At 46.8% G+C, this 18315-nt stretch overlaps 1 protein-coding gene across 4 annotated transcripts in view; it reads right to left on the bottom strand.

The window, feature by feature from the left end:
• Positions 1-10129: 10129 nt before the first annotated feature.
• pawr (PRKC, apoptosis, WT1, regulator) overlaps positions 10130-18315 on the bottom strand; it is a 49152-nt gene continuing 40966 nt past the window's right edge. For 3 of the 4 annotated variants that reach the window (XM_056578118.1, XM_056578115.1, XM_056578114.1), the window contains exons 6-7: positions 16242-16346; positions 10136-12210 (exon numbers count right to left, since the gene is read on the bottom strand). In XM_056578118.1, coding sequence (XP_056434093.1) covers positions 12124-12210; positions 16242-16346 — 192 coding nt within the window. In that variant the 3' untranslated portion in view covers positions 10136-12123. Of the gene's footprint in view, positions 12211-16241; positions 16347-18315 lie in introns of all 4 variants that reach the window. The other variant, XM_056578117.1, reaches the window with a different exon arrangement.

The raw sequence follows: 18315 nt of genomic DNA, 5'->3' as shown, positions 1-18315 counted from the left end.
ACTCCGGCTGCATTAATGAGAGTGTGTCTTTCTGTCCTAAACTCAGACACACACACACACACACACACCCTGTTCATCAGCAGGATTTGTCCCAGCAGCGGTGCTGAGGTGGGTGTGGGTGCGCTGTGTGGATGTGCGCGAGCAGTGCTGATGTGTGTATGTGCACGTGATGTGCATGGGTGAAGAGAAGGTGGAGCGTCATTACTGATGGACAGTATTTCTACTGACAGTAACAATGGTCTCATCAATGGACCAGCAATGTGACATTACAAGTAATAGCTTGCATGCGCGAGACAAATTTTGTTACGTTAGGGCAAATACAGTGGTCAGTGTGCACTTTATAGTCATCCCTTTATCTCAATTTGATAATATTGTTGCTTGTGTTCTAGACATGTAGATCAGAAAGCAGCTATGTAGGCTTCTTTCTGTTATTAAGTCTAATGTCAATCTTGTCTAAAGCCATTAATGAGCTAGTGCCACCTACAGTATCATCCTGCCTTTTTTATTTCCATCAGAGCAGGACACTAATTTGCCGGCAGTATTTTTCCACAATATTCCCTCAATGACAATAAAGACCACGAAACCATTGACAGGGGTACAGTAGGTGACACATACATTATATTTAAATAAAACAGCATTTGGAGTGCCCAAAATCATTTCTAATTGGGATGGCTGAATGGAGTGGCACTGGTTATACATGTAAGGGACACACTGGGTTGCCTTTCTATCATGAGACCCAAGCAGTCGATTTACATAGTCTTTGGCATCAAAATGGTAGTTGCACCGCAGTAACCCCTGTGGTTCGTGCCCTGGGTTTGACTCTTTGAACACATCCTCCAATTTCAACTGCAAAACCAATTTTCAAACACAGTCATGCGATCCGGGGTCGCAATTACGCTCAGCTGCAGGGGGGCTTTCCTCGTTGAACATTAAGCGCATTGAGTTGTGATTCAAATTCAATAGGCAAGCGAAGACAGGTGCAAACACTTGAGCGTTGATTAGAGTTTATTCTCAAAGTACTTCTCAACCGTCGCGACTCACGCTAATTGGGGTTCCTCTGACGGTATGGTACCCCGCAGTGGACAATATTCGGCGCCGTTTTTGTCAGGATGAAGATGAGTTTAAATGCAAATGTGTTTATGGTAAATTACCATAGATACACAACGACGTGCAAGAGGGAAGGAGGGAAGGAGGGAGGAGGAAGGAAACAAGGGAGGCAGGGTGGGAGGTGGGGAAGAAGGAAGGGAGGAATTAAGTAACCAACAGGAGGAAGGATGGATGCAAAGAATGCGAAGAACGAGAGAAAAATGTGTATGAGTGAGAGCCTCATTTCACACCAATCTCTTAAATAATTCTCAAGCAAGCTCTCTTCAAATACTTCCCTTGACGCGAGCCATCATCTTAAACATGGGAACAAAATATACATTAACTCCCCCTCCTTCCTTACCTCTGGTCCACGGCGACGCGGTCGTCGGGACAACCTTGAAGATGGCCGCCCCATGGCGCCTGTGGGAGTGTGCTCGGCTCAGCTTGGGGTCGTTCATCAAGACGTCAAAGGAACGTTTCAATTTGAGCTGAAAAGAAAACCATCATTACAAGATGTCTGCTTATGCACCATCACACACTGATACGGAGTTACAAAAAATATATATAATTTTTACATTTATATTAACTACATTTAATGAAAATATTATGGACTTATGGAAAAGCGTATAATTGTTTGAATTTCCTAATCTGGAAAAGAAAACCATTATGATAAGATGTCTGCTTATGCACTTTCACACACTGATATTGAGTTCCTTTCTAGTTTATCATTATTCGTTTATTATTGTATTTTTCCCAGCAGACTGATCTTTCCTTACGGAAAAGTATTACAAAGTACAACTAAAGCGCCCAAGCTCCACGGCATGATCTGATTGGACGTGATGTGTGTCGTCATGGCCACGGCGGGGTCCTACCATGTGATTGGTGGACGGCAGAGTGGCGTGACACCTGACCTTCTCAGTCATGTGTCCGCGTCGTCTCCTCTGCGTGGCTCCGCTGAATGTCACTGGAAGGCCCGCACACACACACACACACACACACAGTCTGAGACGTGCAGAGGAAGGCACAATGATATACACAGTGACACACACACACACACACGCACTAATGCACACATTCACACACACACCTGTAAGACACAGTCGTCAACAGAAAGTTCTTCACGCAGAGTACACGCAACCTTTCCCAGACACACAAGTCACTAAGGGCTGCATGCACGCAAGCTCACACAAGCACATGCCCACGCACAATCACACACACACACACACAAAGTAAAGGCCACAGATATGGAGAAGTGATTTTCTGCTGTTGTTTGGCAGGACACCCTTCCTTCTCAAAATAACAAAGTATCCAGCTGATCGCACGCAGGTGTGTGTGTGTGTGAGTGTACGTGTGACCGACCACTCCAACCCCGTGGGGATAATTGACTTGTCAGGCCCCGGCGTGTGTCACCAAACCACCAGGTGTGCTGTTCTGCTGCCAGGGTAACGGTCATGCATATATAGATAAAGGCGCTCTCTCTCTCTCTCTCTCTCTCTCTCTCTCTCTCTCTCTCTCTCTCTCTCTCTCTCTCTCTCTCTCTCTCTCTCTCTCTCTCTCTCTCTCTCTCTCTCTCTCTCTCTCTCTCTCTCTCTCTCTCTCTCTCTCTCTCTCTCTCTCTCTCTCTCTCTCTCTCTCTCTCTCTCCTCCTCCTCCCACCCCCCCAAAATAACATGGTTTATAGATAGGCAAACAGAAGAAGAAATGGTTGTCGGTGATGGTTTATTAACTCATCGACTGGTCAGGAATATAATCGCATTAAAGAGGGGTTAAGAGAGAGGGGGGGGGGGGGGGGGGGTTGGGCGATGGCACATGTGGTGAAGTGTGAGAGCTTGCTTCAAGTGGGGCAGGGCCGGTATGAGTCCTGTGTGTCTCACGGTGTGTGAGAGAGAGAGAGAGAGAGAGAGAGAGAGAGAGAGAGAGAGAGAGAGACTCTATAATGGGATGAGCGAGTACGGGTTACTATGTGACAGTTGGATGTGTACCTCTGCCCAGTTTATCCCATTCATCTGGGGACACTGACAACCCCGACAACGGCCTTTGACCGTGGACACAACGGCGGGAACGAATAACAAAACAAACGACATTAGCGGATTACGATATTTATCGGCATTAACGGGGTCGTTGCTCTGCTCGTTCTGTCCCCGCGCGGCCGTTTGGGTGTTTTATCGTCCGCACGTCGTAGTTGGAATCCCATCGGAAGGGCGATAACATGAAATAGAGCTGAGCGCTGAACAAGCACCTCGGCTGACTTTGTAGAGTCGACAGGGGAGTTGTGTGTGTGTGTGTGTGTGTCACATCTATATGCAATATGTTAAGTGTTCTCAGGGGTGATGTTTTCATAGAATCACACACACACACACACACACACACACACACACACACACACACACACACACACACACACACACACACCTCTTAAATCACGCTGCATAACAACGCTGGCACGACAGGCACAACCACTTCCCCAGGGGATGGTGGTGCTGTCATGGAAACCGTGTAAAATGACCTTCAGAGCAGCTAGAGACTCTCCCCTGAGCTCGTGGACTTTGTGAGTCATCAACAACATTCAAATCCACACGCACGCACCCCGAGGGGTGGTCGACAACAGTGAATCTATCATCAGTGTCTACATTTCTAGATTGATGCGTTTTGTTTGACACACACACACACACACACACACACACACACACACAGAAACACCATTTTTTTAGATTGTAATCTTGTCGTATTTTTGAGTTTTACTCAAATGTCTCATTAAAGTGTGTTGTACTTAATGTGAATTTCCAATTCAAGCAAATCACTTTCCATTGCATTGAACTGATTTGAAGAAAAGTCTGACACCAATCATCAAACCCACGTTCAGCCTCACACAATGAATCATCCCTTTAACGTTTATTTATAGGGAGACAGTAGGCCTATAGGTTAAGTACTGGCTTCGTGTTTCAACAGCTAAGGCCTGACGCTAAATGCCCAATTGATTTTATAACCTCTCAACGCTAACCTCTCAATGCAAGTTCCTACCCTCGCAATAACTCAGTTTAAAATTGCTCATACTTTTCACGATCCTCTTGGTTACTGATTCATTTCATCATGCCCTCAACATGTTCATGTCATCTCGCATTTTGCTCACTTTTTTGTTCATTGTTGGGTGCTCCACAACTCACCGGTGGTAGATCAGCCCGGAAAAGCTCATTAAGAAACATCCTACCAGGTGGTGCGTTGCCATTACATAGGAGGGGTGTGTGGTTCGTGAAGTTGTAAACACTGCCCCCTGCTGGTCACCAGAAGTAATTCCGAATAAATGAGGAACCCACTGCCATCGAACTCCAGAATGCCGTCGCGTTTTGTATAATGATGATTTGTATAAAAATCCAAACCATTTATTTATTTTTTGCGTTTTGAATCTATAATATAGGTTTACTTAACATTGTTGAGTGTGTGTAGCTGATTGCTGGCTTAAGCAGCCTCACCTGGCTCGACTCACCTGTTGTGCATTGACTTATCGATGCGCTCAGCTTAAACCAGCTCTCGCCACAAACACTAAGGACATCTCCTGCATGGCATACATGCGTTTTCATAGATGCTCAAAAATATATACTAAGGCTGATACTGTATCCTGATGACCATATTGAAAGTTCAGATCCATTTTAACTGTAAACATAAACATTTATATAGGGCAGGCTAAGCAATATATTGTTGCAGACCAACAATTTTCAGTCACAAAACTCGTAACTTTAACAAAATAGCAAGTAGATATGCTCCACTCAGTTGACAGAAATACTAAATAGATTAATATTCTCAACACTATTGAGTGGCTCTGAGTCTGGTGCAATCCCCTTTCAAAGATCTGTTTGGGTTTTCAAATGATTGGTCACAATGGTACCGAACTTCCAAACATGTGGAGAATATTGTCCATTTGAGCCTTGACTCAGTTGACCTCAGACAGAGCTGAGAGTTGTTCCTGTGTACTTTTGTTTACGGCTGTGAATGATTCTAACGATTAGCTGTGGCTGGTGGGTTTTGATATGTTAAGCGGGAATAAATAGACTCTGAGCCAAGCAGGCAGAGAGCCTGAGAGACAGTAAGAATGCAGAAAGATGATAAAGCGTGTTTTTTGAAAGACTATTTCATAAATTTTTCCTCTCTCCCCTTTCATGAATTGGAGACCTTTACTGGAGCCTAAAGCCTAAAAGCAAAAAAAAGGTGGCTGTTTAAATACCATATCAGTTCGGTGATACCCTCCGAGGGATAAAGCTAAACACAGCTATCTCCAGACCCTATTTTCTTTATCCTTTTTTATCAGATTTAAATAAATGTGCACGGAAAATACAGCGAAAAAAACGTGAAGGTGGGCTTGTGTCTGATCTTGTCAGTGAGTCTTTCCATTTAAACAAACAAACAAATGTCTTCACTGTTCTCCGATGCACAGGCTTCTGAGGATCCGGATCCTGGACAGACAGACAGACGAGACGTTGTGATTGAGCTCCTCCATGAGTCTCGCTGGTTTCCTGGAGGGAGAAGGAAGGCTGGATACGATCATGGATGAAATCCGTTCTGTTCTGTTGTACCTCCAAACATAAAAAGGTAGCATTATGGGAAATGAATTTGGCATCTCCAAATATGAGAATGCTGTTAATGATTGCTTGAGACGAATTGAACAGTGTTCTTACTAAACATATGTGTAGTAAGACATTTGGGATATTTGGTTGGAAATATTAAAACAAATGTTTGTTTTTTTGAGTAGTTATAAATTCTATAATCAATAAAACAGAACAAGGGACCACCATCAATAAAAGTGTGACTTAGTGAGGATAAACAATCTTTTTAGTGATTCCCTGTCAGCCCAATTACGACTTATTCAACAACTTAGGCCTTAGAAGATACACTTTGAGCAGTAAACTACCGTATGATTATTAGCATGCAGGTACCAGCCTGGGGAATGAATGGGGTCGGCATGGAAACGTCACTGCCCCCGTCCCAGGGTGACCTGTTGATCGAGGAAGAGGAGGCATGAGGGAAGTGTGACAATACACAGATAGGAAGATGAGTCACTGAGAATGAATGAAGTGTGCAGATGTCTGTGTGCAGATGTCTGTGTGTGTGTGTGTGTGTGTGTGTGTGTGTGTGTGTGTGTGTGTGTGTGTGTGTGTGTGTGTGTGTGTGTGTGTGTGTGTGTGTGTGTGTGTGTGTGTGTTGCTTACCTTCACTTTGATATAAATTTACAGCAAATTCCTAACAGTAATCTACTGTTTTTATAGGTATCAAGGAGTCCAACAGTTCAGGTATCATAATTTCGCTGCCAGTGTATTTGTATGATACAGTAATACTACAGTACCTTACTGCCAAAACTGCGGCCAGTACTTTAATGCAATTTTACTCTGAAAACGATACTGTTTTTACAGCGTAGACATTAAAGGGTACATATTATACCACCAGATGTGAGTGTGATTAGCCTTACAAGCCGTTTCGAAAATCTGCCACATATGACATCACTAGTGGGCGTGTCTACCTTGATCTGTGCTGGATAGATGAGCAACGTTTACTTCAGTCCACTGGGAAGGCTGGTAGACTGATCTATCCAGCACAGATCTAGGTGTACACGCCCACTAGTGATGTCATATGGGGCAGATTTTCAAAACGGCTTGTAAGGCTAATCACACTCACATCTGGTGGTATAATATGTCCCCTTTAAGGTGAGTGTTCGGCTCATCCTAAAACACCTGCATGGGTCTATGCAGAGGATTGCCTTTTCCATTGGAAGCACTTTAGACTTGGAAAAAACAATGCAGAGAACATTTTGAGGCCGCCAAGTTCATAAAAGTATACTACGTTAGATATTCAAGTCCCATTCTGAATTCCTATCTCTCTGTTGTTACCAAAATGGAATTTGAAATTGTGTTTCGGCACGACGAACATCTCTGAGACCCACAAGACATGCATGGTTGATTCTGGAATAAAAATGAGAAGTATTTGAAGAAAGGGTTGTTCTGGCACTCAAGGGAGCCCTGTTCCTTTCCAACTGACTGCCAGACGACATTGTGGGAAGAGTGGTTCTCTCAAACAAACGTTCCTTTAAAGTAGTATCAGAATGGTGTCTAGACCGAGACTGAATGGTACCGTCACTGGATGAATATTGACAGGTGAGGGCGGGTTACCCTAGCCAGTATATGTGTGTGTGTCAGTACGTGTGTGCTTGTGTGTGTGTGTGTTATCATCCTCAATAACAGCTCACACTGCCAGTAACTTTGTGTAAATAAAAGCAATAAACAACTGTAGCCAAATACATGGCAGTAAACATGCTGTTAATGCAGACAAAAGCTGCCATTCACTAAGTGAAACTATACCTTTACTGACCTGCTGAACGTCTGAAAATAAATCTCCACAGATTTACATATCGAAGCACACTTCCTGTTGGATATTTGCTTGACTTCAACAGAATGTAATCTTCCCGATAGCCAGCCCGTATATCAAGGTCCACTGGTTCATATCGTTGAGCTGGAAATCTCACCACAGGACACAACAACTAGACCAGACAGACAGTGTCAGAATGAGCAAAGAGCACAGAGCCATGAAATGGAACCCAACCAAATGGACGAAATAGGCTCGCGGACAGCGCTGAACAATGTGGGTTTATGGTGCCGTCTCAAATGGGCCATCTTTTTATAGGATAATAGGTTCGGAGGGTTTGGGGGGGGGACCAGACAGAGGCACGAGTCATTTTCAAAAACATGGAGTCTGAATCGAGTCTGGGTGTGTGAGCGGAAAATAGGCCAGACACAACATGGTGAGATATGGTGAATATATACCTGGAGATTTAACGGAGAGGCTTCTCCGCCACAATAAAAGCCCCAAACATTTAACTTTTTGTATTCTTTGACAGATTGTATATGAACCTAGTTCAAACTTAAAGTTGATTGTACACATAAATACATGTTTAGATCATGAATGTTTGTGTGGTACAGAAACCCCCCCCTCTCTCTCTCTCTCTCTCTCTCTCTCCCTGTCACACACACACACACACACACACACACACACACACACACACACACACACACACACACACACACACACACACACACACACACACACACACACACACACACACACACACAAACATTACTATGGAAACAGAGGAATGGAATTACCACGTAATTTTGTCACTTGGATTCTCTCTTCCTCTCTCTCGCTATATATGTTGTACACACACACACACAAACACGCGCACACACACGGACGCACATTACCATGGCAACAATCAGGGGGGGACTCTGTTCCCTCTGTCAATTACAAGAGTGTGTGTGTGTGTGTGTGTGTGTGTGTGTGTGTGTGTGTGTGTGTGTGTGTGTGTGTGTGTGTGTGTGTGTGTGTGTGTGTGTGTGTGTGTGTGTGAACGGTGGGCCTGTGGGGGCGGTCATTAGTGGATTTCACAGCTCTCTGTTGAGCGACTCCGGGCTGCTCATTGACTTTTACAAGACTCCGCACAAAGAGCAGCCCAGCGTGCTGGCTGCCCGGCCGCTCGGCCTGACAGCCGGGGGGCGGGACGTCGCCCCGTGAACCCCGGAGGCACATCTTCTGGAGAACACCAACGCGCCAAGGGCAGAGGGGCGGACACCGCAGATGGACACACTCTCTCACACACACACACACACACACACACACACACACACACACACACACACACACACACACACACACACACACACACACACACACACACACACACACACACACACACACAATGTGGAAACGATGGGGGAATGAAAGAGTGAGAGTGTGCCTAGTGTTTTCATGCATGAGCCTTGATGAGGTAGCGATTTATGTTTCAAATCAAATCTTGTTTTTAAACACAATGCGCGTCACTACAGAGACTAAGGTTTTCTCTAAGGGTGATACAGTGTCATTAAGGTTTGGATAGCCTACCCGGTTTGATTTCCCCATCGTCCGCGGCCTAGCCTGCAAGGTTGGGGGGGGGGGGCTTGCTTTGGATGAAAGCGTCTCCTGGTGGCCCTGACACACCATTCCGACTGCCGCGCGTCGGCAGAAAATGCAGTGGGACCGATTTGGTGATAGCCGATTCAATATGTGCAATCGGCGGAAAAGACCGACGGCTTTGACGACGGCCAATCAGCACACACCGAACAGACTCAGGTCCCTGTCTTAAGGCCCTGACACACTGGTTGGTGTGTCAGGGCCTTAAGACAAAGTGATAATAGCGTGTAAAAACAAATTGGCTGCAGCCAATGCTTTTATTCTTCTATGAACTCATGTGACTCCGCCAGGGCACCATCGTCGCACTTAAAAGGGAAGAAACGGATTATAATAAGGCAATAAGTATATAAGATGCAGGACAAATAGGGAGAGATCCACCATCCTCACATCACAGCTTGATATGAACACGCAGGGCGGCTGGGGAGCGGGGCTCTGAGAGGGAACTTTAGTTCCAGAGGGCAGCGAGGAGAGGCGCTGCACGTCGGGGATTTACGAGGCTCCGCTCCAGTCCCCGTCCTCCTCCTGGATGAGAGTCATGATTTGAGTCATGACTCTCATCCAGAGTGATTTGAGGAGTGTGTTAAGAGTTAAGACGCGGTATGTGTCCACTCCAGTCGAACAGCCGGGACTAATAACCCAGCCTGCCAAGCACTGTGTGTGTCTGTGTGTGTGTGTGTGTGTGTGTGTGCGCACGCACGCGCGTGTGTGTGCGTGCGTGCGTGCATAACAACGCGTGTCTATTTTAGTGTGTATCTGTGTTTGAGTTTCAGTGAGTGTGCGTGCGTAACTACAACGCGTGTCTATTTGAGTGTGTGTGTGAGTGTGTGTGTGTGATTGAGTTTCAGTGCGTGTGTGTCTGAGTTTCAGTGTTTGTGTGTGTGACAACGCGTGTCTATTCTAGTGTGTTTGAGTTTCTGTGCGTGTGTGCGTAAGGGTGTATTTCTGTGTGTTTTGACAGGCAGTCACGGGAAATGAGCGCTGCCACGTCGCATGGCGTTGCAGCCCGTGTGTCGCGGCATCTCATTAGTCCAAATAAGCATAAGCCAGTCGACTGCAGGGGGAGATAATCAGACCTTTATTAAACCACTTCATCTGCTGCACACGCACAACGGGGAGGGAGAGAGGAGTCGGCCGTCTGTGATGGAAGTGGATTTTATGGACGTGTGTGTGCGAGACTGCATGCCCGTTTAAGAGTATGTGTGCGTGGGTATATATGTTCCAATGTGGGAGGAATGTGTTAAGATTTTTATGCGCATGCATTGGCGTGTGTTCAAGTGTGCGTTTCCATGTGGTCCTCTGTGTGATGCTTCATGTCTGTGTCTGTCTGTGTGAGTGATTGTGTGTGTGAGCGTTTAAGCGCAAACGTCTGTGCGAGGTGCGTGTATGTGCGGAAGAGTGGATGATATGACAGCGGTGGTCAATTGAGCGTCTAAAATCATAACATGGAGAGATGTTTGTCTTTTTGCCACTCACTGGGTCTGTCCAGGGCACGCGCCGAGAGACATGGACTCGTGGGCCAATCACAGAGCGCCTCTCAGAGGAATGCACTGATCTATATACAGATAGAGGGGAGCTGAAGAGGGGGAGGCTTAGCTTTCCCAGCATAGCAAGTTTCTCAACAAAAAACCCATAGAAATGCAGTTTCTTTGTCCAAATAGTACTTCCTTGGAATGCCACATTCCTTCGGTTGATTTGGTTTGAGTTCAACAAGGCACAGGTGTGATTCAGAACACCTGGCGTCAACGCCAATAAAGATAAGAAAATGAACACATGTAAACTCTGGAATTACATAAGGACTTTTTTCCAAGAAATGTCCACATAGAATGTACAACAAGGCAATAGAGACAGAATAAGCAAAATGGAATATCTTTCCAGCCAAATAGTCACATTGAACCGATTTATCATTGAAAGTATGATTGATATTTGTGATAGTTGCATTATACAAAGTTTCCAAAGCTAATTTCCTTGAAAGGTGAAGTGTGTTGAATTTAGTCGAGGCCACTAAATCCTTCACATTTCACCTTTAATTTCCTACTGCGAATGAAAGTGTTGCTAAACATTTTACTGGATGCTAGGGGGCATGAAATTAATCTGCCACTGAATCACTTTATGAAAATAATTTAATTAAAAAGGCTTTATAGCGCACTTTGTGGGATCGAAGCAGTGATCAGGTGTTGATCTGGGTCTTCGTTTATACCATGGTTTGTACCATGGGCTCGATCCTATGGTACTGATCCAGGATATAATCCAGGTCTTTAAGGCCAAGAGAGCATTTTTTAATGATTCCTCTATAGAGCCTCCCTGGTTGAGCACTTAGTCTCGGTTAGCCTCGCTAGGATTGCTAACCAGTTAGAATCGTTTTGCTGGCTAACCAATTACAAAAGATAAACTGGCTAGCCGTTTCATAGCTAACCAGTTAGAATAGGTTAACCTGTATAATGCTGGGCTACCTGTCTAACACATTAGAATGTGTCCACCTGGATAAATCAAATCACGTTTGTTTGTAAAGCACATAACTCATGAGGCTATATAAAATGTTAGAATCGGTTTACCTTTAAAACGTTTTACAGCAAAGTGGACTAAAAAGGATTGAATATGTTTCGCTTTAGCCTGAACAACTCTGAAAGGTGCAGTACACCTACACTTGTCCTACATTCATTTCACTTCTTCTATACTTTATAAGCTTTTATTCAAAGAGAAAACACAACACAATCTACATTAAATATTCCATTCTGGAAGATCCTCTCCAGCGAAACAGGAAAACCCCCACCACCGGAAAAACATCAAAAACCCTTTTCGCCTCCAGTTCTCTTCCTTTAATTTCTGAAATGGAGAAAGCCACCCAGACTTTGTGGCTGTGCGAGATCTTCTGGTCCGTTCTAGTGGCCTGCTGAGGCAGGGCCTGTCGTGGAGGGGTGGACAGAGGGCTGGGTGAGATGTTTCTGCCCAAGGTGGGGGGAAGCCGGGTCCTCTGGTTGAACCAGGTTGGTTCTTCGGTTCTCCTCCTTCGTCTCCTCCTCCTCCTGCCGCCTGGCCGAGCGGTGGCTTCTACCTGGTCAGCTGACCCACCACCTTCAGCAGCGTCTTGTTCTCCTGCTTCAGCTGGTCGTTCTCATCCTCGATGTCGTCCAGGTCCTGGGGAAGACCACCGAAGGAACACAAACAAACAGAAGGGGGTGAGAAGGACGGACGACATCCCCTGTGTGGGGAGCAGTGCGCAGCCTTCGTGGTTGGGGTGGGAGGTGCAACCCCGCCAGGGCCGCTGCTGGCCGCTTCGGTGCCCTACGCGAGCGGAGGGGGGGGAGCCCCTTTATATATATATTAGGTAAAAACATCTAATTTGCCGAAATTGAGTGATAGGTTATACAATTAAGAACAAACAACGGTGGGCCTCTTCATAACTAATTTACATATTTTCTTAATTCAATATTTTTCTTTTTTTACAAACCGCAATTTTTGGTGCCCCCTCAGGTACTTGGTGCCCTACGCACTCTGCATCTAGGGAGCGGCCGGCCTGAACCCCGCCCATCTCAACCCCGCCCCCACCCATATCAACTCCCTCCATCCCTCTCCATGTCCACTTTCCTCCTCCATTTCCAAACTCCTCCCCCTTCATGTTAACTCTGCATCTTGCTTTGAAAAATCCTGCCCCCCAAACCAACTTCATCTCAAATCCATCCCTCCCGTCTCACGCGTATCCACCCATCTCAACGCCACCCCCCAACGACAACATAATCAGAACCTCCACTCCAACCAAATGGCAACTCCGAAGAAGAACCACAAACACAAACAGAAAGCTGTGAGTAGCCCGAAGACGTCCGTGTGTGTGTGTGGGGAGCGGCCCGCAGCCTTCAGAACAAAACCAACGCCATTAATATTCATCGCTCCGCCTCCACGGCCTCCGAGTGGCCGCAAGTGTGCGACCGAAAGCGTGGACTTTAGTCTCGCTTCTCGCCGCGCGGTCTCCCAGTCCACCGGGCCGGGCCTTGATCGCCGCCAAATTAAACACAAACGGCTTTGATTAGGTCTCAAACGAGGGAGCCCTTTGAAAGGCTCTTTTGTCAAAGTGACACTTCTCGAATTTCATGTTTCTTTCATTAGCGGCCGTGGCAGAAAGATCGGGACTGAACACTTGAGCCTTGAACAGCACAGCGAGGGAGGGACACAGAGATTTGATAAAAGAAACAATGCCGCGGTTCAAAACGAAACCAGCATCGGAGAGGTCAGGGTCAGGGTGGCCCCTGCAGCTTTCAAACATTTCCAAACGAAGGTCCGCGTGTTCCTAATCGACCAGATGAACCCAGGTCCTCATCTGTAATCCAGGCACTGACCGTGTATTCCCTTCTGGTAGCGGTAGCGGATAGCTGGCGTCTCTAAACAAACCGCCTCTGTAAAAGGATGGAAAGTGGGGAGAAGTCGAGGCGCTATCTTCCCCTTTCCCTCCCAAACAAACGCGTCCCTTGAGTCGCAAGTTCATCGCTTCCTTCTGTAAGAAGCGGCGCCCTGATTTGGCCTTGGTCTCTGTGTGTGTGTGTGTGTGTGTGGGGGGGGGGGGGGGGCGGGCTCAGGGGATGGGGGTCTGATAGCATCACTAGGCTGTTTGGGGTCTGATAAAAAAAAAAATAAAGAAAATGAAAACAAGTTTCCCTTCCGTGGAATCGCATCGACTCTCCTGACCTCGGTGGTATTCTGCGGTTCTCCGAGTGAATAGACTGCAGTGAGAACCAGAGTCAGGGACGTTAACATGCTTCCGTCCCCTCAGAGAGATGGACTCATCGCTGATGAACTACTCACTGCTGCCTTGTTTGTTGGTTCTCCAGGGAGGTGAACCCCCCTCCCCCCCCCCCAATCTCAACCCCATCCCCCCCATCTCAACTCCACCCCCCAAGATAACTTCATCAGAACATCCACTCCGAATGTAAACTCCACCCCCAATCTAAACGTCCCCCCCTCCATGTAAACTCCACCCCCCATCTCAACGTCACCTCCCATGACAACATCATCAGATCATCCACTCCACCCAAATGTCAACTCCACCCCCCCCCCCCCCCCCCCCCATCTAAACCCCACCCCCTCCATGGGAGCTCCCCAGTGTGACGTCCCTATGCGCTTTCCTGTCACAGACGCCAAGAAAGTCCACCCTGTTTTACTGGCGACCGCAGGAGAAACGAGGAGCATGGGGCCGTGGGATGTACGGTTGACAGTCAGGGTCCCCAAGACAGAATGTTGTGGAAACACCAGGGAGTGGCACCATGAAGCTGGGAAGAACGATGGTGTGCGCGTGTCTGTGTGTGTGTCTGTGTGTCTGTGTGTCTGTGTGTGTCTGTGTGTCTGTGTGTCTGTGTGTATGTGTGTGTATCTGTGTGTCTGGGTGTGTCTTTGTGCGCCTCTGTGTTTCTCAAGGTATTTTGACCGCTGAATACGAGAGACACCGCGAGTGTCCCTAAACTCTCACCTCTGACCCTGAGCGGCACGGAAGACGGGGAGGTTTGGGGGTTCGAATGCAAACGCAAACAAAAACACAACTGAAAACAAGCTCGTCCTCCCTGCGGGAGGACGGGCGCTTCATGCGTGACCGAGATGGGACGCGTCAACTGACCCAACCGTGACCTTTGACCTGATGGGATGATGACGGATCAAAATCGACCGGATCTATTGAGCCATTTCAACCCGCCAAGGAGGCCTCCTTGTAACCAATGAACCTCTGAAAGGATGGATTGTTTTCTTAAAATGTTAAGACATCCGTCAAAACAGGTAAATATTACCCGTTGCCTCCGGTGTCAAGGTAATATTTCAAATCCGAGACACATCGAGCTCCTTGAAAATGATTGTTTCCTCAAAAGTCAAAATTGGATTCTGAACAGACCGGTTGATGCTTGAGAAACAAATCTTAAAAGTGAAATGAGATGGATACATAAATGAATACATAAACATAGATATAAATGGCCCCAAAGTAAACTCCAACCCAGCCAAAGAGGCGCAGACAGGCAGACAGACTCCGCCACACCACACCGCCTTCAGAGACGACTTGCTCGGCGTCGAGTGGGTTCGAGGCTCCCTGAACGAGAATCGAGCAGAACGCTGACCGCCACAATCGTCCATTGGGCACGGACCGACCCAGTGGAGAAGAGATTCACCTCGCCCCGTGAATTCAAACAAGTCCCGAGAGACCACCACCTCTCCGCTCCAAAGTGGAGGCTGATTGGTCAATCCATCCGCGACGCAGCTGTTTGTGTTAGACGATCGGGGGGACGGGAGTGGGGTACACGGCCAGACGGATTCAGTCCGCGGTTGGCGGGAGGCTTCACTCAGACATGGTTAAAGACCGGAGCTGGGGGATTGAAGACACAGCTTCCGTAGGGCTGTAGTCTTTCTCCCACACTCTGCTAATCTAAGTGGCTTTTCCTCTGCTTTAAGTGGCTTCTACCCCTGATGCTTTAAGTGGTACACAGGGGTGGTTAATCCGCCCCCGAGGGCAGAGAGAGTCGATGCACGAACAACCATTCTGCAGAAGCCATTCATTCATTCGTTGAAGAGGCCGTTTATCGGCGTTGTTACGTGCGTGTTAAAAAACTTGGCCTGCTCTAAGCATTTGGATTTAGGGGATGCTGAGCTCTGAGGCCTGTCCGTGGGGGATTGGAACCGGCTGGGTTGAATTAATCCGCTGCCCCGGTTTACATTTGTTGAGTTGGTTCGCGATGCGTGCGACGTACCACCCCCGTAGGACGCTGGCACGGTCCGAAAGGGCAAAGCTAAACCAGGATTTCTGAATGACGCCTTACGGTGATTGTATGATAAGTATTAGAGGACTCAATTTGTATTCATGAATTATGAACACAAGTTTGTGCAAAGATTTTAATGTTCAAGGCATGGGCCCACGCAAAAGGTATACATTTACACAAACCAGACCCCACAGACGCAGAGACCGAGAGACCAAGAAAGAGAAAGAGTGAGAGCGAGACAAATAGAGAGAGAAAGAGAGACAGACGAAGAGAGAGACAGACAGAGACAGAAAGACAGAGATAGAGACAGAGAGAGAGAGAGAGAGAGAGAGAGAGGGACGGTCAGATATGTACACACAGGGAGCTGGTTAGGACACTAGAAGGATGGACAGGGAAGGAGAGGACACACAGATATGGGGGAGAGAAAGATAGAGAGGCCCTTACTCTGTTCAACAGGTCAATCTCCTCCTTCAGTTTGCAGATGAGGTCTTGGTTCTCCTCGTTGTCCTTCAGCAGCCTGTTGTTCTCCTGGCGCTCCCGGAGAAGCTCCTACACACACATAGAGCGACAGAGAGAGAGACACAGAGAGAATAAAGAATAAATATACAGCTCGACATAAATACGATTTAAAAAGGAAGTTGGTTGATCAATACTACTGACGTAGACCAAAGGCTTTTAAAGAGAACGATAACACACAGACACACAAAAAACATAAAAGTGGGCACCGAAACAAGCCATCATGACCTCACAGACCCGGACGAACACAGATACACTTAACCATGTGGTGGTACACCTACCTACTAGAAGCCAATAATAACTGATCACATCATTTGCCCATAAAATCCTCTAATCAGGACTCTAGCAAAGATTAATAGTTTTGGCTAACCTTTGTCAGACCAAAACTGGTAGTCACTGCCAAGACCAAATTACATGCAAATTGCAGTTAGAATAAATAGAGAGAGAGCAAGAGACAGAGCCAGAGAGAGACAGAGACAAAGACGGACAGAGATACAGTGGTAGAGTGAGGCGAAGGGAGAGAATTTTAGAAAGCAACAAGATATGAAAAAGAAAATAATTATACAGTATAAACACACTTCACTCGTGCATGCACCCATTCACAGATACACACTCATTAACCCTTTCATAGACCCCCCCCCCGCTCCTCCCGCCCGAAACAATGTTGAGTCAACCATGCAAATCACCAACTTGTCAAGTTAGGAGTGTGTCAAACTTTGTTTAGCTATCAGTTCTTGTATTAAAATCATCCAGCTAATGCTGCATGCACCAGAACTACTACCTCCTAGTTGACCTAACTTTCTGTCTGAGACTACAGCACATGCAATGGAAGACACAACAGTGATCTCTGCTTTGTGACACTCTGCAGTCGTAGTAGTACTACTCAGGAGCACAATGGAGGGACCGCAATCGTAAACAGCCGCGAGTACTTTCCCTCCCTCCCCCCCCCCCCCCGCTGTACTCTCAATGTGTCGCCGATAAGCCAGGAAACGTGTTGCCATGGAAACCCATTCATCGGGGGGAGAAGATGCGAGCGATTAGGTGGGGGTTGATCCAGACTGCAGGCCTCTCCGCTCTCAAAGTGCTCAGAAGAAGAAAAATAACCTTATCTCCGGAGAGTGTGACCACCTTCTCTGGTGGATAATGAACAATTTAACTTGGAATATGACACTTTGAGGCGGACAAACTGTGCGTCAAAGAATGGGAGAATCTAGCGGTGAGGGAGTTTGACTCCCGGTCTACAGGTTCAGGCTTCTCGTAAGGAATCACGCTCGGAGGCACTAATGCCTAACTGCTACTTAATGCTATCTGAATTCACTGAATTCAAGTATCTTTGGATAAAATGGTAAATGGATTGCATATATTTAGCACTTTTCTAATCAGTGGCCAATCCAGGCACTTTACGATATTGCCTAACATTCACCAATCCATGCGCTCATTCACACACCGACGGCGGAGTCAACCATGCAAGGCGTCAGCCAACTCGTTGGGAGCAGTTCATGTTAGGTGCCTTGCTCAGAGACACCTCAACACTCCGGGGACCGAACTAGCAACCTTCTGGTTACCAGACAACCCGCTCTACCTCCTGAGCCACATGCCACCCCCGCAAAAAAGCACCATAAGTGACTAAATGTATAAAGAGTCAACTAAACGGTAAGATTCAGAAAACAGTTGGGCTTTTCTTATGGAGTGATTCACTCGCTTTTATAATAATTATAATATTCAACGTTTCTTTTCATGTCGGTGTGGGGGCCTGGGTGACATTTGAGTCGGGGACGGACCGGAGACGCGGCAGTTAAGGGGTTGAAGGCTTCCAGAGAAACATCTCCACAATGGAAAAGGTCACCACATACCCAGACCGGGAGGAGGTCGCCAGCGAGGAACACAGCGGGTCAGACCTCAAAGGAAAGGTTAACTTTTGTCACCTTTTGTAGAGAAACTCTCTTTTAATATATATTTCCCCAAGCTCTTTTCATCCGCCTTCAGGTTCAGGGACAGGAGA

This window comes from Gadus chalcogrammus, chromosome 19 (genome assembly GCF_026213295.1).
Source record: "Gadus chalcogrammus isolate NIFS_2021 chromosome 19, NIFS_Gcha_1.0, whole genome shotgun sequence".
Classification (NCBI taxonomy): domain Eukaryota; kingdom Metazoa; phylum Chordata; class Actinopteri; order Gadiformes; family Gadidae; genus Gadus; species Gadus chalcogrammus.
This window is presented reverse-complemented; position numbering and strand designations above follow the sequence as displayed.